A 27259-nucleotide genomic window follows, 5' to 3' on the forward strand; every position below is an offset into this window, starting at 1 on the left:
TGTCTCCGTCCTGTCAGATTAGACTTCACTCGCGTTTATGTCCATATCGAGATAAAGATAAATAATCTGAATTCAAGGAGGAGCTCCTGTAGATGTTGCACAAAGAACTGTAGCATGGTCAGTAGCGACTGGAGCACGATAGCAACCCTGCGGGGGAGAGGCGGGGAGAGGCGGGGCTATGAAAACGAATGACTGTATAGGCGACTCCACGGCCCCGTTGGACCCCCCAGAGCGCTCAGTTCCCAGATCTATCCACCTTTGGACCCGTTGTCGTTTGCGGGGTCTGTTTCTACGTTTCCCTTACGGCGTCGTCGAGCTTAGAGGGCTATACGCATGAGAAATATGCGGATTCAACCTGTTTTCGTCCTCGTGGAGCCGGGGCCTTAGTGTTTGCATCCAGCTAATATATCCACTCCAATAAATGATGACTCGGACACAAGATTTGGTGACTTGACTACAACACTGGCATCCAACATATAGGACTCCAGTTAGGATTGTGTGGTTCATAATTTTCATAAGAGGCAAACAACTAAATGCACAGAGCTGGAAAAAAACAGATAGAAATAATATCGGACGATTCTGCAGCATTCAATTATGTTTTATAACCACACTGTGTTGGACAACAAACACATGTATCCGTATGAGAGGCTCTTCCTGAGGGAAGCACTGCAGATAAATGCAGAAATAATAAAGATGGACGCACACTGCATGGTTTTAATGAGCTTTAGATTCAGCTGAGACTTTTCCAATATGTGAAAAACCAAAGTGGGAAAGTCAGCGAGTGAGTCTTCTCCTGCCGCGCTCAAATCCACTAAATTAACTTTGGGCGACAAAGTGGGAAATAATCAGTTAACGGAGTCCCGCATGACACACACACACACACACACACACACACACACACACACACACACACACCACACAGCACACACACACACACACACACACACACACACACACACACACACACACACCACACACACACACACACACACACACACACACACACACACACACACACACACACACACACACACACACACACACACACACACACACACACACACACACACACACACACACACACACACACACACACACACACACACACACACACACACACACACACACACACACACACACACACACACACACACACACACACACACACACACACACACACACACACACACACACACACACACACACACACACACACACACACACACACACACACACACACACACACACACACACACACACACACACACACACACACACACACACACACACACACACACACACACACACACACACACACACACACACACACAGGGAATGTGCTCCCATTCCCTGGGTAGCAGATAAAGAAATCCCTGCAGCTTCCAGCATCCTGAGGATTTACTTTAAGCTCTCCAGGGAACATCTCGGCTGTAAGCTTCTGCACTGAAGTTCCTGCAGATATACTTTATATTCAAAAAGGAAAAAATACAGTCATTACCTGGAGCTCATCATTCAGCGCCCCTTTCTAAAAAACGATTTAAAAGATGAAATTGTTCTCATTTGGACACAAGTTACCAGCAGTCTGTTGATTTCTGACATGTTGTATAATGTTTTAAGCTGGTGTCACGTCTTCAATATTTATTTTATTCAATGGTAGGACCTTCTGCTTTCTGCCAAATTGATGAATCTACTCTGAAAAGCTAAATTCACCTAAATTTCACAAAAAATCATGAGCTGAGCAGGAACATTTGATGTAGCTCTTTGCATTTTACAATTTTTATAATCCTCAGATTTTCAAAATGTGGAACAGTTGCATGCATTTAATCAATACTATGTGCACGTACCGCTAGTCAGGGTGACAGGTTGTAAGCAAATCGATTGATTGTTTGTTTGTAGAATTAAAAAAAAAAAATAAATCATATTTTATAAGCTGTCAAATAACATTACGATAATTGATCTCAACAGAATTTCTTTTTTGCAGCATCAGAAAGGCCTGTAAGAGAGAAACTCCCTTTGGAGGGAACACAGGGATTTTAGCCTTTGCAGACCATTTACATGCACTAAAACCTATATAACACACTACAGGAAAGGGACAACCCTCAAAAAGCATAATAGGGCCTCTTAACCCTTATATGGTATTCGGGTCTGTGGGACCAGTTTTCATTATTTAGCTAAAAAAAATGATATCATCAATAATCTTTTCAAACTCACACTCAATGGCCTTGGCTCATTTTCTGTGAAGAACATATATCAGAAGACATTTTCAATGACCACCCGCTGTACCCCCCCCCCCCCTACACATTTACATTACATACAGGATGACCCGGGGCTAACAAAAGTGGAAAGTGTGTGTGTGTGTGTGCGTGTGCGTGTGCGTGTGTGTGTGTGTGTGTGTCACATTCTATCCCAGTTGCAAATTTGGGGCGAGACACAATAAATAAAGCTTCGCCATTTTGGGTCCTACTGATCAAGATGGCCAAAAGATTCTCTGCTCATAGGGCCTTGCAAATGATTCTGGAACAGAGAGAACCATTTGATGATGATGAAGAGGAAGGTGTTTCAGAATGTGAGGATCACATTTCTGAGAACTCAGAGTCTGACAGTGACTTTGAAGAAGAGGAAGAGATTGAGCATCAGCTAGTTACAGAAAGAAGCTGAGCCACAGGACCAGCCGGTCAGCGGGCAAAACAACAAGTAGCACTTTAATTCATGAATGTGATCTAACAAATGCAAAAGGGCAAATATTAACCATGCTGTTTATATTGCTTGAAATCGGGATGAATTAAACATCTGTTGAGTATTTTAACATAAAATAGTTTGATTGTGTTGAATTGAAACCCAGAAAGGCAGCGGGTCCACCAGACCCACGAACACTGGCTGAGTCACAGAAATGTGAACACCACACAAGGGGTAAGTACATTTAGATGGGGTAACAAGTCAATATCTCCATCTGAAATTAGCTGTAGAAATGACAGAAATATATGTACAATACAATGTTGACTTGAGTCAGTTTACTTAGTGATGTTCCACCTCCTGAAATGAGTACATTTTAATGGATGATTCTGAACTTTTCTCTTCTGAAGCAAGTTGTATAATCAACATCACATCCAAAGTGTAAATGCGATGTTTTTCAAGCCGAGCTGCTTTTGTCTTTGACGCACAAACACAAGCTTTAATGTTGCACAGATTTAATGATGTCGAATCAAATGAAGCGTGTCCGAAGGCCATGGGACCAAAGAGAAAGGAATAATGCAATTTCACTTTGCTTTTCAACTTGACCGAGGAAAGTCTCGCAGCGGGAGTGACTGAACTCGAAAGGCGGACCAAATAACACGGACGGACCTTTCAAAGGCACGACGTGTAATGGAATTATTGGTAATACAAGATATCATTAAAGCTATAGCCTCAGGCAGAGCCTTTTACTCTGACCTTTTAATTAACAGTTCGCCATGGCAGCGAGTGTTTATCAGTGTGTTACCCCCCTGTGAATACTGAGTCAAAGTGACAGATAGAAACAGGACGTATGTGCCCGCTCGCCCTTTTCATTTCTCGCCTTTGAGCCGCTCAACGACAAACCTTGAAAGGTTTCCAGGGAAACACGTGAGCAAGCAGCGCAGCGTGACAACAAAGCTCTCAGTCCAACTTATAATAATAATAAAAAAGCTTCTTTCTGGCTTCCTTGAGATTATTCGTAAGTCTTAAAATGTATTTCTGAACAATTCAAATAAATCTGAAGCAGGACTCTTTAGTATTTGGTCATCACATTTTTCAGAAAGAAAAAGGTTATTACAGAACAACAGAAAGGTTTAGGCGTTATTTACAACTATTACTTTCAGAGGCTAAAAAGATGAAATGAAGCTTAGCGCGAGTTCAACCAGGAAGACTGTCTTTATATCCTGTCATTCACATATTAATTCACATTCACTAAACCTCTCACTTTCGTCTCTATTCCCAAAAGCCAATCATAGAACTGTCAAACCTTTGGATGAACGGGGTCTAATCACCAAACCACATTACATTCATCTGTGTGTTTCCTGGCAATAAATATATATTGTTACATCAAAACATGTCTCTCCTGATTGAAATGTAGTCACGAAAAATAATTCAAACCAACAGGGAGCTTACATATTGAGATTGTGCATAAACAAACAAACAAACAAACCCCTTATTCCAATAGTAAACTGTCTTAAAAGTAGTTGTGATTAAGTTATGAGAAAGGAGGTAAATATCGTGATTTCCTGAAGATTCTTTTCAGCAATTTAGCTAGCTTCAAGATCATATGACTTACAGCTGTACACACACATGTTTATGGCTAACTAGCATGTCAATTGTTAGCTCAGCAGCTACAGTATATTGTCAAATAGCCACGCAAGTATTAGGTCGCATTCAAACCAGCCTTGTATAGTCCGGTTGAATCGAACCCTGGTGCGTTTAGCCGCTTGGTGCGGTTCGTTTGGGTCGGTGTGAACGCAGTCCGAGACCTGTTAAGTGAACTAAACAACCGGACTCTGGTCCGCCTAAAAGAGGTGGTCTCGGGCCGCTTGCTAGTGAACTCTGGAGCGGTTCATCGCTGGTGTGAACGCAGTCTGAGTTGAACAGTGTCGAGTAAAGTAAAAACAACTATCAAACTAAAAACTATACATAAAAGTCAGAGCCACCTGCCGTCGGTGAAACCCCCTCCTGACTGCAGAACGTCTCTCATTATATGTGTTATAATGTTTTGTATCGCACGTTGTCTGATTATATAATCATATGAGCCGTCTGCTAGAGTCCATTGATATGCTCTCCAGATTAACAGCAGCATGAGAATAACCTGCCGATGCTCCATGGCAGAGGCTCCGGTAGAAATTGCCGGGATTTGCAGTTTTACCCCCTTAATGTCTGACCAATGGTTGAACAGCATTTCCGTGCACATGACTTGTGTTTAAAGTTTATAGTCCGTTTGAGTTTTTCCCGTGTGAACGCAAACCGAACCTTCTGAAAAATGGAACAATGTAACAAACTGTGGTCTGGTGCGCAGCAGAGAAGCGGACTATTAGGTGTGAATGCGACCTTAGCTTAGTCATCAAACATTGACCTTCAAGGTTAAATATCAATAAGGTTTGTTGAAGGATCCTTAAATTCCTCGGTCCATTTCTTTGGACTATAACTTCACATGCCTTTGAAAACATCCACACAACAGGGAATAAGAGCCAGAATACAAGCTGCAGTTTGAAAGGTCTTTTTTTGCCCAACTCTGGACTTGTTGTTAGAAAGGAATGGACATTTTGGGCTCAAGCTTTGGCCCGGACCCAGTGACCCACATGTGGAACTGGGTACAGTGTTATAATTCCTCAGAATAAGCCAGAGGTAAGCATGGTCTGCCAACATTTCACAAAACAAGCACCATGTCTAAAAGATGCAAATGAGCAGAGAGGATCATCCACATTCACAGAAGAAGTGTCTCTTATATACAGTATATATAAGCTCACATTGTACGTGATTTGTAAGCGCTATCTTTGGAGTTTTAAATATAATTTGGTTAAAAAGAAAGGTAAAAATCAGCTTACTCCTTTTCAAATTCAAGATTCAAAGGTTTTAATGTCATATGCACACAGTGTAGAAATGGCAATGAAATGCTTCTGACCTGAGCTCCTCCAATGATGCCACATATATAATAAAATGCAAAAATATAAGTACAAAATAGAGCAAGAAGTCTATATACACGTAAATAGAATATGATATGTACAAGAACAGAATGTAAAATGAAATATTGTACAGTAAAATGAAATTAAATACGTTTTTTTACGGCGATAACTATTTAGATAAATAAGTCAATTGCAAGATGACAAACAGATGAATGTTTATGGAGGCACTTAACAGAGCTCAGGTGTTTAATAGTCTTATGACCTGTGGGATCAAACTGTCCCTGAGCTAAAAACACTGTCTTTCGGGTGAAATTTAGGGCGTTTTGAGGAGTTTTACGTCCGTAGGCTATAAGCATCGGTTGATTATGACATAGGGGCACAACCAATGAACATTTGATCCAAGAAAAAACATTGCTTGGAGCAGGGGACATGCACACTGAAGAGACTTGCAATTAATTGCCCTAGACTTCTGCTTTCAGACGTAGTTAATTATGAAGTTATTACCCTATCCGATAATAATCCAATACAATAATGTAATATAATACATTATTTTATATATAACAAATATTTATATATGTAATTTTATATAGTCTTATATATAAAACTGGCCCTTTGAGTGCAACCATGATGCTAATGTGGCCCGAGATGAAATTGAGTTTGACACCCCTGGCTTGGAGTATCTTTAAAGGTCTCTTTCATAACATTGAGCAGGGAACGGCTTCATTAAGCCTTTTAGCCAAAATCCCCAGAAACTTGCCATCCAGAAGAAGCGAAAGATGTGACGGAAGTCCCGCTGTCCAAATACGAATTTCCAACAATGAACTAAAGACGATCTTATAAATCTTCCAAACGTTGCATCTGTTTGAAAAAGTTCATCATAGAAAGTAAGGCAGCAAAGTTCCCCATTAAAATGCACTTTCCCTCAGGTTTCACCCTAAAAACTCTAATGAGCTCATTTGGAGCATAATCTTTACGAGAAGTGAAGCAAATGAGGAGTTGAGGAGGAAGGAGGAGGTGATGGGCCGTATGTCTGCCTCAACATCTGTTAAACTGTGACGGAGAAACACATCAGACCAAGTGGAGAAACACGTAAAGGCGACCTGGGTGTCATACAACATGAAATATGAAGCAAACACACAAATAAGATGAGGTTGCAGAGGGAGAAAGTGTTGAAACTGGATAATGTTTGATTTATGTTTCCATCTGTTCAGAAGCACAAACATCAGCTTTTCCACTAAGACCAGATTTAATAACGCATTAAAATACAACATTTATTGCCTTCAAGACATTGAAATTCTCTTTTAACTGCTTGTAAGATAAAGAAGAAGAGCTGCCAATCAAGTCAATCCCAATTTACATACTGTAGAGAAATTGCTTTTCAAAAGACGTGAAATCTAGTTATTTTCCAGTCATTTTGAATACAAGATGGAAGACATTTCTTGAACACCAGGGAGCTTGGCAGGTGTCAAAGGGGGAGTAAAAACTAATTTCATGAAGAAACAGCTTCATTCAATCCCTCAAATTAATAGTATAATATCAAGGGGACGTCAAAAAACTAAAATGGGGGATTTTCTTTTGGAAGATAGCTTTTGACCCAACAAAAATCCATATACTGTATCTATGAGAGTGAAACGGTTAATTAATATGACTTAAAGTGGACCTATCATGCTATATTTGAATAATATAGTGTAGGACCATACCTATATAAGGCATATTTATACTTTTTTTTTTTCAAAATACCAAACAGATCATGCATTTTAGCCATGCCTCATTTTGCTCAATTTGAAAAATGTTAGCTCTGTTTTAGCAAGGGCTGATTCTGTGAGAACAGCACCATCTAGAGGCCTGGCATATGTACTACAGCGTCTCCAGTGCTTTCGAACGGCAATGGCCGTGGCTGTCTCCTCCTGATTGGTGGAGTTGGCCCAATAGCCGTAGCGCCACCGTCCTGACGTCAGGACAGTGTTCAAATCTGGATCAGTTTTGATCAGATCCGTTGCAGCCCCTTTTTTAGAGATTTGGGTATGGAGGAAAATAGAGAGGGTTGTGTTTTCTGACACTTGGTGAGTTCCCTGGAACACCGGGGACACATATTCATGTAGAAAAGACGTACAAAAGTGCATTTTGCATGATAGGTCCCCTTTAATATTTACATAAGATAAAAATATACCCAAAAACAGTGTTAAAAAATACGGTATTTAACTGGCGTAATCCATGTATTTTGTAAAACTGTCTGTAGTTTTTTGGGTATATCTTTACCTTGTGTAAATATTTATGTATATTTTAATGTTATAATAGTTGTATTTTTTGGTCTTTTTCACACAATTTATCTTCAACGTTTGTATGTACGCACCACACTGTATACACCAAGGCAAATTCCTTGTATGTGTAAACCTACTTGGCAATAAATGTTGCTTTTATTCTGATTTCTGGTTATCTATAGCCACATTTCCACTAAAAAGGTGAGGCTCAACATGTCTCATTTTTGGGGGGGTTTGCTAAATAGTACTTGGTACTTTAATTGGTTCCACCTGAGCTGAGATTGGACATCAAAACGATAAACAAAATGCCAAATAATCTGGTCTTTCACAACTATATTCCATGCATCTAAATGGTTTTCAAATGTATTCTCATTTCTTGGTTATTTTCAGTGTGCGGAGTTTAAAGCGATCAAGTCATATTACAGGATAGAGGAAATACAGAAAAACTGCCGTTGCAGGAAAGACGGCCGGCAAAAATCAACTGACTGTGTGAACGTGAATATTAATAGAATATCCCCTCCCATCTTCAGAGCAATCTGACTATTATAATATTAGCGTTAAGAAAGCTTACTTAAATATCTGCCACAACATAAGCACTGTGAGTGCAGACGTAGATGTGTCCCATTATCATTCATATCACATCATATCACATCATAATGTATCATATATTTCCTTATTTGAGTCAGCTTCTTGAGCCGTATCTGGCCGTGCAACACTCACAGTGTCACATACTGTATGCAGAAGTATTATTTTAAGCAACACATTAAGTTGACGAAACACTCGAGTCAAATGTAATTAAAGTCAGATCCACTTGTGTCTTGGACGGGGCAGTGATATCATAAAGCTGTTAATGTACGCATTCAAACACTTTTTCTTTTACCAGCTGTATTCACCTTGCAGGTGCAGCTATGTGGCTTTTATCCTGGATAAAGTGTTTAAGTCATGGATGTTTAAAGTTTAACTTCTTCATATTTGACTAATATTAAAGTTCACTTTTCATTCAGGAAGTATGACGCTGCGCTGTCAGTACGCTTCTCCATGTTTGTGATTGGTCAAATGTTGCTAGCCCCGCCCCTTTCATGTGAACGCGCACTCAGCTGGACGGAGAAACCCTGGCTTGAGTTACCGAGTTGATAACCAGCGTCGTAGGACCGCTTAGCGAGAGCGCGTTTGTTAGGGTTAGTTAAGCCGGATAACTCAAACATATCCAGGGTCTGTTGAACTGGATTCGTAGTACAGGCCTCAGTACTCAAAACATGTTTGCTTTTCAAAGATTCAGTCATAGCGACTTCTTTTTTCCTTCTCCGTGTTTACACAGTCATACACTTCGCCTTGATGCTTATCCTGTTTGTGCCCTAGTTTTTCTTACTACTTGAATGCCATGTTGAGTTAATTCTTGCAGGCCATGGTCCTTTCATCGTGGGATCAAGGTCAGGTTAAGGTCACCCTCCTTCATGTGAGATGAAAGGAAAACAAACTCTGATTTCTGTTTCAGTCTCGCATCGTTTTTCCAGAGGCTTGATCCTTTTGTCTGAAGCCTTGGAGCTTTTTGCAGCATGACAACCATACCACTAGTAACCCTCCGCCTGCTGAAGTATGGGGGGGGGGGGGGGGGGGGGGGGTTGTCCTCTTACAGTGGGAGTGGGTGATGAAATCCACAGCAACAGCTAATCACTGTGAGTCAGACAGGACCGTGTGATTTTGCTCAAGGTTGTTTCCGTGTGTCCGTCATTAATACTGTTCTGTTGAAACACTAACTGTCTGCTGATGGTGCCAAAATACTTTCTCTTGATTCGGAGGATTTTGAAACGTGACACAAACAGACATCTATAATTCATAAATTACTTTTTTTTTTACGTGCATTGAAGCTGGGGAAAGGTCAGTGTATTAAATCCATATATCTATGAGAGTGAAGCGGATCACGCCGGTTAAATAATGTTACTTTAATTAATATTTCGTAATACTATACGTCGTTTTTTGGTATATCAAGTATTTTGTAATAATATTTTATCATCAACCAGTGACATCACACAACAAGGGACGACAGCTGAAGCTACCATTGGTACTGCACACATTACACCACCAACTACTCTTATTATAATTAAGAGATTATCCTGAATTTCAAATACTATTCTGCAAAGTTAAAAGTCTCCAAAGTCTTGCTATGTGTTAGTTTTAAAAGTTCAGTCGGCTACTTCTTCCCATAGGTTTCTCATGCTAATGATATTTGCTCAACAAGCTATTGGTTTGGGTGTTTTGGTAATCAGTGTTGGCTGATAAGCGTAGTGATATCTAAAAGCTACTTCTAAATAAGATAAGAGGATAAGAGGATAATTGGGAAATGTTTGCGCTACAGCAGCATAAAAAACAACAAAACAAAACAAGGCATTGCACATAAGTAGGAATTAAAGAGTAGAAATAAACAATACTATAATTGAAAGGGGACCTATCATGCAAAATGCACTTTTGTACGTCTTGTATACATGAATATGTGTCCCCGGTGTTCCAGGGAACTCACCAAGTGTCAGAAAACACAACCCTCTCTATTTTCCTCCATACCCAAATCTCTAAAAAAGGGGCTGCAACAGATCTGATAAAAACTGATCCAGATTTGAACACTGTCCTGACGTCGGACGGTGGCGCTACGGCTATTGGGCCAACTCCACCAATCAGGAGGAGACAGCCACGGCCATTGCCGTTCGAAAGCGCTGGAGACGCTGTAGTACATATGCCAGGCCTGTAGGTGGTGCTGTTCTCACTGAATCAGCCCTTGCAAAAACAGGGGTAAAATAGTGCAAATTGAGCGAAATGAGGCATGGCTAAAATGCATGATCTGTTTGGTATAAATATCGGTAAGTATAAATATGCCTTATATAGGTATGGTCCTACACTATATTATTATAATATAGCATGATAGGTCCACTTTAAACATCTCAAAATAGAATTAAAGCAGCATTAAAAAGTAGAAAATATACAGTAGACCGTGAAACTTTGACAATAAAACACTATTAAAAGGCTTTGGACACAATATAAAGCAGTCTAAATACTGAGAAGTTCACCAAAACAAAAGTTCCATATAGCCCAAGCAAACATTTGTCTCAATAATTCCTTCCTTTCTGATCTTATCTAAAAACACATAATCTGCGCTCCTTACAAGATCCCAATTCAGACAAGAAACCCAAAGAAATAGCTTGAGAAGATATCGTTTCGGTAAAGTCTTTTTCTGTCAGATGAGTGGAATCGGATCATCTCGATGTGTTAAGCCTAAGCACAAAGGTTAAGGCAGAGGGAAACTGATAGCTTCAACCAAAGTAAACAAAAATACAACCTGCACGACTTAGTAACAGTGATTTCAAGTTTTGCCGACATTAACTTGAGATATGTTGATTTTACTGCACCTGTCATGAACAAAGCTGATTTCCAAATCCTAAAACAGTATGCTAACAATCTAAGCTAATGCTAGCTAATGCTTTCAGAAGGTTAGCTAACAAGAAACCACAGTTCAAATGATTCAGATGGATATATTTCCCACAGTGCACGTCCAGTATAGAGGTCGTGTTTAGCCTAGCTTAGCACAAAGACTAGAAGTAAAGAGAAACTGCTAGCCTATAGCTCATTACAATTTTACACAGCTCCAAATGGGTCTGATTTACATGATAAAGTAAGAGATAAGACACACATCTATTTTTAGACGTACAGAAAGATGTAAACAGTAACGCCAAACGGTCACGAGAACATCTTTCTGAACAGAACGGTTAAAAGAGATCAAGAAAAGAAACCTTTGTTCCAATTTGTCTTTCGTCATTGTTAACGAGGGATAATTGGAGCGCTCTGGGTTTCCTGCAGCTGATGAAGTATTCAGTGAAAGCAGCTCTGAGGACTCGGATACAGACACAAAGACAATAGTACCCTTGTTTCACATTCGTCTCTTTAACATAACACCAGTATTTAAGCTGAAAATGATTGTGAATTATTATTGTAATGGGATATTTATCATTCTAAGTGAGCATTGAAAAGTTACCATTCATCTGTTTGTCATCTACTTATTTATCTAAATAATTATCACTGCAATAAACCTTATTTAATTTTGTCTTAATGTACAATTTCTGTTCTTGTATATATCATATTCTATTTACATGTATATAGACTTCTTGCACTATTTTTTATTTGTATCTTTGTATTTTATTATATATGTTGAATCGTTGGAGGTCAGAAGAATTTCATTGCCATTTCTACCCTGTAGCTTATGACAATAAAACCTTTGAATATTTAATCTTTGAATGTTGCAATTTCTAACATAATGGTTGACAGGTAGCGGTAAATATGTCTAACCTACATGAGTCGTAAATAATGTTGGATCTATTTCATATTATGAGGTTGGTGGTCTTCTCCCTTTAAGGAATGCAGACATGATGTCTCTCTTGTTGCTAGCAGGTGTGTTTAAAAGAATCCTATATATTATGTCTTAACACCTCCTCTTATATTCTTTGTCTAAAAATGTGACTATAAGACCCTCTGCAGACCTCCTGATTTGTGTACTTTGCTGCAGGCTGCTCGACACACGTTGTTACCTTCTTGCAAGAATAAACTCCTTAAAAGACTGTCTTATTCAAAGTATCTTCATTTCAGTATAACACAAATGTTTCCTCATGATTTTATAATTATTAGTTTCTATTGGTTAAATTCCACCGCATTATTCCCCAACATTTCATTTCATTTGTATTTGTTTCGTTCATGGTATGCAAAACTTAATGTATAACAATTGTTAACAAAACATGTCTCTGTAAACACACCATTGACCGAAAAGGAGCAGGGAGAAGAAAATCATCTTATATGACCTGCCCCTTTCTAAAAAAAATAAAAAAAAATAGATGGTCTGTCCTTCATATTTATTTTTCACAGCCAAACGTAACAGTATCTTAGGATAATAAGAGAAACACAACAACTACTTATTTCCCACTTGACAGTTAAAGGTAGGGTAGGTACATTTGAGAAACCGGCTCGAGATACACTTTTTGTTATATTCCATGGAATGCTCTTAACATCCCGATAGCAATGAATATCTGAAGTGCTTTGACAAAAAATCCATTAAAAAATATCATCTGTGGAAGCCGTAGTGCTGTAAAAAGGACGACCAATCATCTGAGCCGGCCCGGCTAAAATAACTGGATGGCCTACCTGCCTGTCAGCCTTCCATCTGTGCACAAACTTATCTCGTGCCCTCATTGGTCATGTGCGCGTTTGTGTGTGTTGGAGGAGGGGCTCTGTAAGGAAGTGGCAGATTTTTTCCGGTTGTGTATTTTCAAATTCTAGCGATCTCAAGCTGGTTTCTCCAAAATTACATACCCTACCTTTAACGGAAAGAAACAAAACAAAACAACACCAAAACATCACATGTACAAGGAAGAGTGCAACATCCTCATCTGAGTCCTGCTGGAGAAGAAGGTGGAAAGCGGCGCATCATAATAATAATAATATAATAATGAGACGCCAATGAGAAGCTAAAGAGCCCATTTAGGGTTGTACGTTTCCCTATAGGCCACTAGCATTTGGGGGACAGAGAAAACAGCTTTAGTCACTAAACAATTGTCCAACGACAGACTGACTTTAAGTCATACATTGAGGGTGTTAGCATCCATTTTGGGTCGACAGTGTTTCACTGTTTTTGTATTTCTTCGAAAAAGTATTCACAATAAAAGCTTATCACTGGAACAACAGCCAGAAAAGCTTTTATTGTAAAGAAGCAGCAAGAAGTAATCAGTCGTTAGCAGAGCTCCAATACTCAGTGAACAAGCTGAAGTCTAAGAGTGAAATTAAACTTTACACAGAGATGATCTTCCCAAAGCTAAAGCAGACAGACCTGGGTCTATTAAAGCTAAAGTGAGGGACCTTTACATATAAATGAACTCTCATTACATTCAAGCTTTTACCAAGACACCCAGCGCTGATTGAGCCCATCATTGCCAGGAACCACTCTGTGTTTCTCGCAGTATACTAATAATGTTGTCTGGAGTCCAAGGCAACTTTATGCCCTCAGGTGAGCTCACGGCATCTCCACCGACCACCAGGAGCATCCCTGTGTGCAAATATTCATGCAAAACACAACTGAAACCAGGGGGACACTGAAAACTGAGGCACAGCTAAAATGGAGGGCTTGTTCAGGGATTATAAAGTTGGCCAACTGTCAATCTCGCAGAGTTATTCTATTTTATAATTAATAGTGTTTGTCAGTATATTTGAATTGACTAGGTCGGATAGGCAGATCTGCAGTAATATCAGAAGGAGTCATGTGATCACATTGTTGAACTAAGTCGATAAAATGTACATTTTAGGTAAGTTTCCAACAACAGAGACAGTTTGCGAACTTTATAATCCTGAACATCACCAAGCGCTCCGGTCCCAGCTGTGTGCGTCACCTTTTATTGTCCCCTGTTTCCGCAGCGTTTTGTATATGTAGTGTTTTGTTTATGGTACGCTTTTAATAAACACTCTGCAGAGGTTTCTTCATTTGCATGTGTTTGGCACATTTGTGTTTTATTTGCACTGTTTTTAAAACTGCAGCATGTTTCTCCCAATGGAAATGTTTTAGGCTGCTGTTTTTTTTCCGCACCCGTTAGTCACTGTAGTAAATTTAAAAAAAAATGTCAACAAAAAAACGCTTGTTAAGGTCTTTGGCAATGGAAGTTTTGGTTAGGTTTAGTGAAGGATAGTGGCTTTGATACATTATTGAATTCAAAAATGTCAAAGTTGACTCTTGGTTTCACACGAGGACAGTTGTGTCTTTTGCATATATTAATGTCTATTGTTTATATTTGATTAACTATTTTTCATTTTATTTGTAATTGTTAACTCTATTCCACTTTTTAAGTATTTTTATTTTAATGTTGAACACACTGCTCCTGTAACAAAATAATTTCCCAAATTGGGATTAATAAAGTACATATGTATCTATCTATCTATCTGTATAAATTCATACTCATTTTGTTTCTGTTTGTTCTTAACGTTTTCTTTCCATCAGTCTTGTTCTGAATGCAGTTTGTTTTTGGACTCTCGAGACAAACCTCCCTAATGACAGGCTTGTCCCTCTACCTCCTCTACCTCTGTTCGATTGGCCGCCGCTAGTGAGTGGTTTATTTGTTGGAGCAAAAAGGTGAGCTGCTGACTGCCGATGGTTCATTTGGCTCTCGGTAACTCGTTCTCGAGGGAGGAAACGCTGAGGGATCCATCGCCATGAAATATTCATCCACTCCTCAGACTGCATGCAGAGGAAGTGGAAGGAAAAGAAACGCAACTCTCCAGGAAAAAGGAAATAAATAAATTACAAATGACAAGACAATGTGTGAAGAGTCGGATTAATGGACCAGGACAAGGAGAACATAAACGATCCTCATGGAAAAGACAAAAGTAAACGGCCAAATATGAAAACCAGAAACAGGTGAGGCGAGACGGAAAGTATTTGTGTCTTATAGGAGGAAGAAAAGAAACAGTTTAAAGGATAAGAAGACGTACAGAAAGGAAGATGGAAGAGGATGAGCAGCCGAGAGAAAGGAGAGACAGAAAAGCAGATTATCTTCAGCAGGCTTTCACACTCCTGCAGGAGAGAAAAGACGGGAGAGTTTTTCCACACAGAGACTGATCCGACAGAGCGTCGGCAAAAATACAACACCATCACATCCTCCAGTACGTACACACACACACACACACACACACACACACACACACACACACACACACACACACACACACACACACACACACACACACACACACACACACACACACACACACACACACACACACACACACACACACACACACACACACACACACACACACACACACACACACACACACACACACACACACACACACACACACACACACACACACACACACACACACACACACACACACACACACACACACACACACACACACACACACACACACACACACGAGTGTTTGAATGAGGGGTATATCAGCCGCCAAGTTTTAAAGAAGAACAAAAATAAGTCTTTCTTGAGACACTTTGTCTTCATTGAAACATCAAATGTTGAGTCTTCGTCGAAGAGAAAGCAGAAAATTACATACACTAAATACTGATATACACCTGAACATCAGCAAGAGAGAACTCTTTAAAGTAGAGACACTAAATACTGATATACACCTGAACATCAGCAAGAGAGAACTCTTTAAAGTAGAGACACTACATACTGATATACACCTGAACATCAGCAGGAGAGGACTCTTTAAAGTAGAGACACTACATACTGATATACACCTGAACATCAGCAGGAGAGGACTCTTTAAAGTAGAGACACTACTTACTGATATACACCTGAACATCAGCAAGAGAGAACTCTTAAAGTAGAGACACTACATACTGATATACACCTGAACATCAGCAGGAGAGGACTCTTTAAAGTAGAGACACTACATACTGATATACACCTGAACATCAGCAAGAGAGAACTCTTTAAAGTAGAGACACTAAATACTGATATACACCTGAACATCAGCAAGAGAGAACTCTTTAAAGTAGAGACACTAAATACTGATATACACCTGAACATCAGCAGGAGAGGACTCTTTAAAGTAGAGACACTACATACTGATATACACCTGAACATCAGGCAGGAGAGGACTCTTTAAAGTAGAGACACTACATACTGATATACACCTGAACATCCGCAGGAGAGGACTCTTTAAAGTAGAGACACTACATACTGATATACACCTGAACATCAGCAGAGAGGACTCTTTAAAGTAGAGACACTACATACTGATATACACCTGAACATCAGCAGGAGAGGACTCTTTAAAGTAGAGACACTACATACTGATATACACCTGAACATCAGCAGGAGAGGAACTCTTTAAAGTAGAGGACACTACATACTGATATACACCTGAACATCAGCAGGAGAGGACTCTTTAAAGTAGAGACACTACTATTACTGATATACACCTGAACATCAGCAGGAGAGGACTCTTTAAAAGTAGAGACACTACATACTGATATACACCTGAACATCAGCAGGAGAGGGACTCTTTAAAGTAGAGACACTACATACTGATATACACCTGAACATCAGCAGGAGAGGACTCTTAAAGTAGAGACACTACATACTGATATACACCTGAACATCAGCAGGAGAGGACTCTTTAAAGTAGAGACACTACATACTGATATACCACCTGAAACATCAGCAGGAGAGGACTCTTTAAAGTAGAGACACTACATACTGATATACACCTGAACATCAGCAGGAGAGGACTCTTAAGTAGAGACACTACATACTGATATACACCTGAACATCAGCAGGAGAGGACTCTTTAAAGTAGAGACACTACATACTGATATACACCTGAACATCAGCAGGAGAGGACTCTTTAAAGTAGAGACACTACATACTGATATACACCTGAACATCAGCAGGAGAGGACTCTTTAAAGTAGAGACACTAAATACTGATATACACCTGAACATCATCAGGAGAGGACTCTTTAAAAGTAGAGACACTACATACTGATATACACCTGAACATCAGCAGGAGAGGACTCTTTAAAATAGAGACACTACATACTGATATACACCTGAACATCAGCAGGAGAGGACTCTTTAAAATAGAGACACTACATATTAATATGAACAGAATAGGGCCCCTTTAATCAAGTCATGGTTAAATATTTTTGTATTGACAGTTTGTCCCTTTAAGGAACTTCTCTTTAGGAAGGTTGTATTACGGATGATAGTTGAGTGTAACTCTTTCATTGTTCTGAAGTTTTTCTGATTCCAGGTCTTAAAGTTTTGAACTCCTCGCAGAGCTCCTCTCGTCATAAACCCCTGATAACTGTAACGCCTCAAGACGACAACAACGAGAGAGAGAGAGAGAGAGAGAGAGAGAGAGCGAGAGAGAGAGAGAGAGGAGAGGAGACGAGGAGAGAGAGAGAGAGAGAGAGAGAGAGAGAGAGAGAGAGAGAGAGAGAGAGAGAGAGAGAGAGAGAGAGAAACAAAATCGCTCTGAAACCCCTCAGACGAGCCTCGCTATCAGCCGAGACGCTGTATAATGAACAGGTGCTGGATTTAGCCTGGGAGGTGGAGGGTGTCGGCTCAGACAGATAGGAGTTCAGACAGGAGTCAGCCCGCAGGAGATCCCGCTGTTAGAACAAGAGGAACCCGGTTCTCCTGGAGGGGAACGTCTCGGTTCGACTGAGACTATGCAGAAAGGCTAGTAGCTCCTTTTTTTACTCTCAGAAATCAAACATTAAGTCCTGTTGTTTCCCATCTCATTCTTCCTTGGTGGCATCTTCTGAAAACACTCATGGCAATCTGTTTTACCTTTATTGAGCATCATTACCAGCAGAGTCTTCTTGGATTAGCATCAGCAGTGACTCATTTAAGTAGCTTTGGATAGAGACGTCATTACATTGCCATGATAACTGCAAGGGTTTGGGATTAATGTGTTGATACCTAATTATCCCCCAAAAACCTACTTAATCCAAATTCGCTCCCAATGGCAAGCATCCAAGCACACTTAAATCCAAATCCTTAAACAAAATCCTCTTTATCATCTTTGATGTAAATTGGAGAAAGACTAAATAAATGTTGGTCAAAGAAAGTCTTACTAAATGTCTCATTCTGTAAACTTCTCATCCGAGAATATCTGTTATTGTTTAATTCTTGAACACTGAAAGAGCTAATTTATGGGTAAAGTATATTATTACCCTCTTTGTAATAGGTGCGAGAACTTTTCCCTCAATCTCACGTGACTACCCTTGCTCTGGCAAAATGACGTTCCTAAACAACTAAACTGCATTCTCAATAGCATTCAGAGGAAATATATATTTTCCCCAGGATTACAGTTGTAGTTTGGGAGCCAGAGGATCGCCGGTCCAAGTCCCATAACAGCCTAAAGTAATATAGCTGCCCACTGATTCTAGTCCTAGGATGGGTTAAATGCAGAGGTCAAATGTCACTCTGCTATTTGCCTTCATCCTCCATTTAGTTTTCCATAAAAGCCCGATGTTTGATGGACCCTTCAGCCCCTAAAGTAGCCCTCTGCATACTTTGATTAAAAACATTTCTTGTGATACGATCCAAATGTAGTCTGGGACAAAATATGCTTCCATTTAAACCGTTATCGACAATAAAGCTTCATTGCATGTTAGTTTTAGGAGACCAAGCTACGAGACAACCACGTTGCGAGACCTAAATATGACCTCTAAATGAACTCTGGTCCAGCAGAGCTACTTTAGAGTACTGCATGCATAAAAATCCAAATAACGTTGATAATGAAAATTAAAACAAAAGGCTGTACATCCGCAGAGTCCAAAGTAATTCATCCAATTCGTCCCACTCTCTATGTTAATCTTCTTTCCTAAACGTATTCATTTCAGCAGCCCCACCTCCCGATTCAGAACAGAAACCGTCGAGCTGAGTCTGCACAGCGGGATCCAGGGCCGACAGAAAAATACATCAGTGAAAGTGGGTTTTTTTTGGGGAGCTGACAGCAGGACCCTGAATGTGTCCTGAAGCCATTTTTCCTCCACTGTGGTTCCTGCTGATTTCCTCCCAATGTTTCCTGGCTTTACAAAGTGAGAAGGTGGAAATTGAGTTAGAGATTTCTGAAGTCGACAGTTGAGAAAGATGTGAAGGACTCGTTGCCTTACGGCCCGTCCACACAGCAGCGTTAAAAAAATCTTCCAACGCTTCTGCCCATTCACTTTGAATGGGGTGACGTCACTTTGCCTCACTTTTCGCCGAACTGCATTGTGGGAAGCAAAGCAGAGATTTCCAGGCATCTCAGGCTTCAAAAGTTGAGCAATGTTCAACTTTTGAAGCTGAGGTGGAAGCATCAGCCAATCAAATCCCGTTTATGCAAATCTGACAGTACAAGCGCTAGCCAATCAAACCGCGTGTATGCTGGGAGAGACATACCGCAGGTCATTTCCTCATATTCCAAAAAATGGAGGAGAAATTAATTATAGCGGTAGGGAATCACCCGGTGCTTTATGACCAGTCCCTATTTACCTACCGGGATACAAACCGGAGGAGCCAGGCATGGAGGGAGGTGGCAGAGAGAGTGGTAGGTTTTCGCCTGTTTGGGGAGTTTATATCCAGTTTACTTCGGGCTTTTTTGCTTTGTATGTCGGGGGCGGGAGATTCATGTGATTGGTTGTTGGTCGCGTTGCTCGCAAAAAATCCCCAAGCTTCAGATACGCCGACCTCCAAGATTTTTTTAACGCTGCTGTGTGGACGTACCGTTAAGGCTGGGAAATACTTTTTCAGGCCGGACGTAAGCTTACGTACACAGGAGATGTTTGGACAATATTGCATAGCTGTTGCTTTTACACTTGAGTATATGTATTTTCGTTTCCATTTGTTACCCATCTCCAGACAGGAAGTTGAATTACCACACAGGCTTGCTCAATGCTCAGGGGTTATTTTCAACAAAGTGATGCATCTGAACTGCTTAGTGATCACTGTGTTGTGTTTTAACAAATTACCATCATAATCGGATAGTAGATGACGTCCTAAAAGAGTCACATGATCATGTATGAGTCAAAATGTGGTGCTAGTTTTTAGCCATTCTTGCAGCAAAGCTCTACGGTCGCCAATGTATTGGTCCAATACTGGGCTTCCGATTTGAAATATCTCACCAACTATTGAATGGATTGTCCCAAATGTTAGTAAAGACATTCCTGGTTCAAAGAGGATGATACTGAATGACTAGACCTAGTTCTTTACTTTTTCTCAAGAACCAACATAAAATGTGCCAGTAAATACCCCAGTGGTAAATGTCTGAAACGTCTTTGTGTCTTAAAAATCTTGGTTTAAGTGTCTAAATGAGACGACTAAACGTCATCACGCCCATCATTAGCCGCCTTTAGCTTAGCGGTGGTGACGTGAAGTCATGTGACCGTGCTGTAGTTCCTTTATAGCCCAATGTTAGCTTTTTACTTCAGAAATCATAAAGTGGTGTTTATATGTGGAGATATCCTGCTTTCAATGGAACAAATGCCAATAGCTTTTAGTCGAGGGGACCCATAGATACTGTTCTGGTTTGACCTACAAAAATACATCATCCCCTCACCACAATTATCTGAATGAACAGCAATTTAGGCAGAATGACTGAAACAGGAAGTAGTTTTATGTCCATAGCACTTAATAGCAATGGGTTTCACCAGTTTTGCTCATGAGGGTCACACCTGCGGCCCACATACTGTAAATGGAAACAGAAAGGGTCTCATATGTGGTGTGTTCACACAAGGACAGGAAAATGTCCCCAGTGATACAGGTGCAACATTTCCTCTTTCATCCATCAGCTGTCAGTATTCACTGGTATTACATAAACCAGTGGAGCCAGCTGAAGGTTTGTGAGGCGCTGACGGAGGCTTCCTCTAATACAGGCTTCAGAGGGAAAACCCTGCAGCAGCTGATGGCACGGAGAGTTCAAAGACTTCAAAGGCCAACGGACAAAAACGATTTAATCTACCGTTAATAGGATTACCAAACTGAGGAAATGATTATTTAAGGACGTTTAGATATTTCTTACAGAAGTGAAGTGTGATCGGGGAACTTCCGGGGGATAAAAGGAGGAGGTTGTAGTGATATTATGTAAATGCTCCTTTAATCTGCCACAGCTTCTGCCTGCCAACAAGGACATTGACTCTGCTGTCACCTGCCAGCTGGACCGGCACAGAACAGAACGGCACGGCATGGATCGGCCTGGTGGAAACAGCCACCTCCAAATCAACCCGTTACAGAGACAAAAAAAACAGTTTTATCCCAGCACCTATTGCACAAATTAACACATCATAGGAGCGTCACACAGATGCCTATTTATTTATTTGTTTAATTATGAATGTCCATGTTTGTACTAGTGCTTTTCTTTTAAATGTTTTTAAATATGTTGAGATTTGACGGAGCAGGGTGTACTTTTATTAGAGTTGTGTCTGTGTTTGTCTTTAGAGTGTGTCAGGATGGATCCCTTGTCTTTTTATCTACGAACTAAATCTACCTACGGGTACAAATAAAGAACCTGAACCTGAAAACACGAAGAAAAACAAGGTTGTAGAACTGAGACTGTGGAAGTAAGCTTTAATGTTCATATAATCATTTAGTTCAATAACTTCTGTGTCACAATTGTCTGGTTTCATACTATCAACATGCTTCCTGCTGAAGATGGCATGGGTCACTAACATGAGGAATTACATTTATTAACTTAAGGTCAATCCTGACTTTTTAGATGCAACCACTGCATCATTACCAGTTATAGCACGGAGGCGTGTGGTGCAGTGGGTTGTGCGTTGGTGTTCGGATCAGGGGGTCACAGGTTCAAACCCTACTGCGGTCAGCATGTCGTTGTGTCCCTGAGACACTTCACCCCAAATTGCTCCTGTGGGGATTGCCCACAGTATTGAGTATGTAAGTCGCTTTGGATAAAAGCGTCTAACAAGTAACATGTAATAGCAATATATTATTGGATTAGCATCATCAATGTAAGTTGCTTTTGATAACAGCTTCAGCTAAGTTTGTCCTGTTTCTCACAGTAAAAGCTTCTATCAATGTGTTTGCGATTTATAATTCAGGACATCATCTCCCTATAAAACAAATCCACAACAAAATCCTCAATAAACTGTTTTGATGTGATCGGTTTCTTCTTGAACGCTGAACCAAATCCAAGGGTTAATTTATGTATAATTATTTCCACTTTGTAGCAGGTGTGAGGATATTTCGCTCAATATATTATAACAACTTTTTTCCACTTAAACAGCAGTGCTCCATAACACCTGTTAACACGCTTTGATGTGTAAAAAGGTTAAAATGCCCCTTATCTATCTGTTTGTATTCCTCTCTGCACCCACTAGCAGTGTGATACAAAAAAACCCTTTATGAGGCTAATTATTACCGACACAATGGGGCTTTTCACACCAGGAGCTTAAATACTTTCTTTTTCTAAAACGAGTTATTTTTCTCGGTGAGAAAATTATTCATTAAAAACAAATGCATATTCAAAGAAGTAGAAGTGCTTTCCCACAAACTCCTCATTAGAAGCCATCAGGTTTAATCAACACACCCTGTGATCATTGTGAATATTAGCTCCATCAGCTGTGCAGCCTCCATCAGCTGTGCAGCCTCCATCACACCTCATTGCTGCTGATATAAATACATATTCAGGGCCGCTAATGAAGCCGTGTCTGGCTGTGTGTGTGTGTGTGTGTGTGTGTGTGTGTGTGTGTGTGTGTGTGTGTGTGTAGAGACAACAGCAGCAGTAAAGATGAAAGCTCATTGATCCCACAGAGGAGCCCCAGCTGCTCTGTGCACATCGTCCTGTTATTAATCTGAAGCTTTTTAAACGCCTCGATTGCAGCCATTCTTCATGATTACTGCAGCCGCTGCCATTTACACACAAACACACATTACTGCAGTGTCGGTTGTTACAGCGGGGGGGTCATAAACCCCTGACGGAGAGAACCACAGAGCGCGGCAGGCAGGAAGAATCCGATTTTTATTATTTATTTTGTGTATTTTCCACACCGTAAAAAAAGTCACTGCAGAAAAACGGGTGTTTTCTGTCATAATAAACTAATTCAGCGCGGTTTAAAAGAGGAAACATGAGCTGCCACATGATGTTCATTAGAGTTCAGATATGAATAATACATTCAACTGTTCTGCCTGCTGCCTCGATTTAAATGTATTTCCTTACAAAAACAGAATATTATTATTTGCGAAACATGTAAAGAAATACAACTGCTGGCCAGTGTTGGGGTAAGTATTCAGATATTTTACTTAAGTGAAGGTCCTGTATTCAAAACCTTACCTAAGTAAAACTATTATCTGCTGAAGTATCAAAAGCACTCATTAGGATGCAACCCTTAAATGCATTTAAAATCCAACAAGCATTAATCGAGAAGGATAAACAGAACCTTTCTAGATCAAAAAACTGAATTTTCCCCTTGAGGATTAATGAAGTCATCTTCTTCTTCATCTTAGATTCAATATGTTCACAGTAACGTCAAGGTGAGTAAGGGTAGCTTGTGCATTGAACGTTTACTGGGTACTGTGCATTTTCTCCTTATTGCAGAGATTACGCAAAAGCTAGCTAGTTCTCTACACTGCAACAATGATTAAAAGCCACATTTTGGGTCGTCTACCAATAGTAATAATAATATTGTTGGTGAATTATAGTCATAGAGGGTATGCACTGTTGTCACTTTCCCACCTGAACACACCACTTTTCAGTCTGAGGGGCCGTTTCTCAATGTCGAGTAAACCTGCTGCAGAGCCACTATTTCAAGTATACTACGTCATCGAGTGGCGCCGAATGCTGGGCATTTAACATGCATTTAAACAGTCCTTCGGCGCCACTCGATGATGTAGTATACTTGAAATAGTGGCTCTGCAGCAGCTCTACTCGACATTGAGAAACGGCCACTGTGTTACAAAAAGTTAAAACAATATGGCCGCCGTTAGTAGCCGTAACTGCGAAAATGGAAGTGAAACAAACAATTAGCTGCTTAATATAAAATAAGCTGTACTTCAAAGAGATACTAACAACGTACTAGTGGTCCATGGATATTGAAATTTGACCAGGAATAGTGTTTTCCTGACCCTAACCCTAAGCCTCAAAACAGCTACAGATATACAAGAATAGGCAAGCAACTGTCAAATCCCATTAACCACATTTGAAGACAGACAAGTAACTGTCAAATCCCATTAACCACATTTGAAGACAGAGTCACCACTGTCACATTTGTCTTTTAACATTACAGTATCAAAAATATTTCCTTTCTTTACCCTTCTTTGGTTCACCAACACTTATTTGCACACAAAAAAATAAACCAGATATTATTAATTATATAAGTAGTTTGATAGTCACATTCAAAGAGGAATCGCTAAGAAGACATATACAGAACCACCGTTTCCCTCAGATACATCACGTACTCCTCGCCTGTAGATGGTTAATTGTTTTCCTTTGGATTATCTTGTAGTGCGTCATAAGAGAAGTGAACTAACAGAAGAAGAAGAAGACCCTGAACTCAACACACACTTACATGTTACCGCTGATGGATTTAAACAAACCCCTTTACAATCTAATTAATGTCAGGGCTCGTCTGGGTGCGATAACATTTAATCAACGGCAGAATGTAATTACATCAGGAGTCAATTACACAACCTCTCCCCTTGTATTCCCTCGTCAGCGAGGCGAGACAGGAGCGAGGGAAACAACCAGCGGCTGAAACACCTCAGTGTCTGTTTATCAAGTCCTCCATCACTCTGCTGGGTTTAGTAGAGCGGTGCAGGAATGAGTCCTAAACCCGGAAATGAGTCAGCATTTTAGCCCTTCTGTTCCCTCTTCCAGTTACTGTTTATTTTGATGGGTTTTTGGTTAGATGCCTGAAATATAATCTGTGGTTAACACAAGCTGAAGAGATTTTAACATCTGTTCTACGAGATCAAATATGTCAGTAAATACCCCACTGGTCAATTTAAAAACGGAGGTTGCTGACAACTGTCTAAATGAGACGACTTACGTCATCACGCCCAACATTAGCCGCCTTTAGCTTAACAGTGGTGAAGTGAAGTCATGTGGCCGTGCTGTAGTTCCTTTATAGCCCAACATTAGCCTCCTTTAGCTTAGCGGTGGTGACGTGAAGTCATGTGACCGTGCTGTAGTTCATTTTTAGCCCAAAATTAGCCGCCTTTAACTTAGTGGTGGTGACGTGAAGTCATGTGACCGTGCTGTAGTTCCTTTATAGCCTAACGTTAGCCGCCTTTAGCTTAGCGGTGGTGACGTGAAGTCATGTGACCGTGCTGTAGTTCCTTTATAGCCCAACATTAGCCGCCTTTAGCTCAGCGGTGGTGACGTGAAGTCATGTGACTGTGCTGTAGTTCCTTTATAGCCCAACATTAGCCGCCTTTAGCTCAGCGGTGGTGACGTGAAGTCATGTGACCGTGCTGTAGTTCCTTTATAGCCCAACATTAGCCGCCTTTAGCTCAGTGGTGGTGACGTGAAGTCATGTGACCGTGCTGTCGTTCCTTTATAGCCCAACATTAGCCACCTTTAGCTTAGCGGTGGTGACGGGAAGTCATGTGACCGTGCTGTAGTTCCTTTATAGCCCAACATTAGCCGCCTTTAGCTTAGCGGTGGTGACGTGAAGTCATGTGACCGTACTGTAGTTCCTCTATAACCCAACATTAGCCACCTTTAGCTTAGCGGTGGTGACGGGAAGTCATGTGACCGTGCTGTAGTTTCTTTATAGCCCAACATTAGCCACCTTTAGCTTAGCGGTGGTGACGTGAAGTCATGTGACCGTACTGTAGTTCCTCTATAACCCAACATTAGCCGCCTTTAGCTTAGCGGTGGTGACGTGAAGTCATGTGACCGTGCTGTAGTTCCTTTATAACCCAACATTAGCTGCCTTTAGCTTAGCGGTGGTGACGTGAAGTCATGTGACCGTACTGTAGTTCCTTTATAACCCAACATTAGCCGCCTTTAGCTTAGCGGTGGTGACGTGAAGTCATGTGACCGTGCTGTAATTCCTTTAAAGCTGTATGTTAGTGTTTTACTTCTGGAGATTGTATCAACCTTTATAAAAGTGAATACGTGCAGATTATCCTGCTGAAGCAAACTTTTAGTTTATTTTCTGCAATAATCCAAAATCAAATGGGAAAATCGCATTGGCTTTTTTCGAGGGAACCCTTGCTAGGGTAACTTCCAGGAAAGCCAACCAAAACACGTCTCCCCTGCACCACTCTTTCAATCTGAGGTGATTTTCAAAGTACAACAAACTCTGGTCTGTTTTTGCCTACCTGACTCTCTGGAGATCTGGACGAAGGCCTCCACGCCGCTCTCCCCGTAGTTTCCCTCGGAGGCGAGCGTGGAAACGTAATTCCAGCCCAGCGCGGTGACGATGTCCAGCATGGCCTGGGCCTGGTACGAGTCCGGGGGAACGACCCGGGAGAAGAAGTCGTAGCGGGTGTTGTCGCTGAGCTCCGGAGCCGTGGAGGCGTAGCTGATCTGAGGAATCTGTGGAAACACGGACAAAGCAATTACTATACGTACTTTAAAGGTCACCTATTGTGCAAAATCCACTTTGTCATGTCTCTTCTACATCAACATGTGTCCCCTCTGTGGAAAGAGACTCTGAAAGTTTCAGGAAAAAAGATTCTCTCTCTTTTTGTCCTGATCCAGTTATATAAAAACCTGTCTGAAAATGAGCTGATCAGATTTTTGGATTATGGGATGCTGCAATGATCTGTTTGGTGTTTCGAGCCAAACACTTCAGAGGCATGTTTTGTATATATCTGAGACCTATAATATATTGATGAAAAACAGTATAATAGGGGATCTTTAAAGAGGA

At 40.6% G+C, this 27259-nt stretch overlaps 1 protein-coding gene across 2 annotated transcripts in view; it reads right to left on the minus strand.

The window, feature by feature from the left end:
• Positions 1-27259, minus strand: part of grm8b (glutamate receptor, metabotropic 8b) — a 144538-nt gene that overhangs the window by 75286 nt on the left and 41993 nt on the right. For both annotated transcript variants that reach the window (XM_034126779.1, XM_034126780.1), the window contains exon 3: positions 26709-26925. In XM_034126779.1, coding sequence (XP_033982670.1) covers positions 26709-26925 — 217 coding nt within the window. The remainder of the gene's footprint in view (positions 1-26708; positions 26926-27259) is intronic.

The sequence above is a fragment of the Trematomus bernacchii genome, unplaced genomic scaffold (assembly GCF_902827165.1).
Source record: "Trematomus bernacchii unplaced genomic scaffold, fTreBer1.1, whole genome shotgun sequence".
Lineage (NCBI taxonomy): Eukaryota > Metazoa > Chordata > Actinopteri > Perciformes > Nototheniidae > Trematomus > Trematomus bernacchii.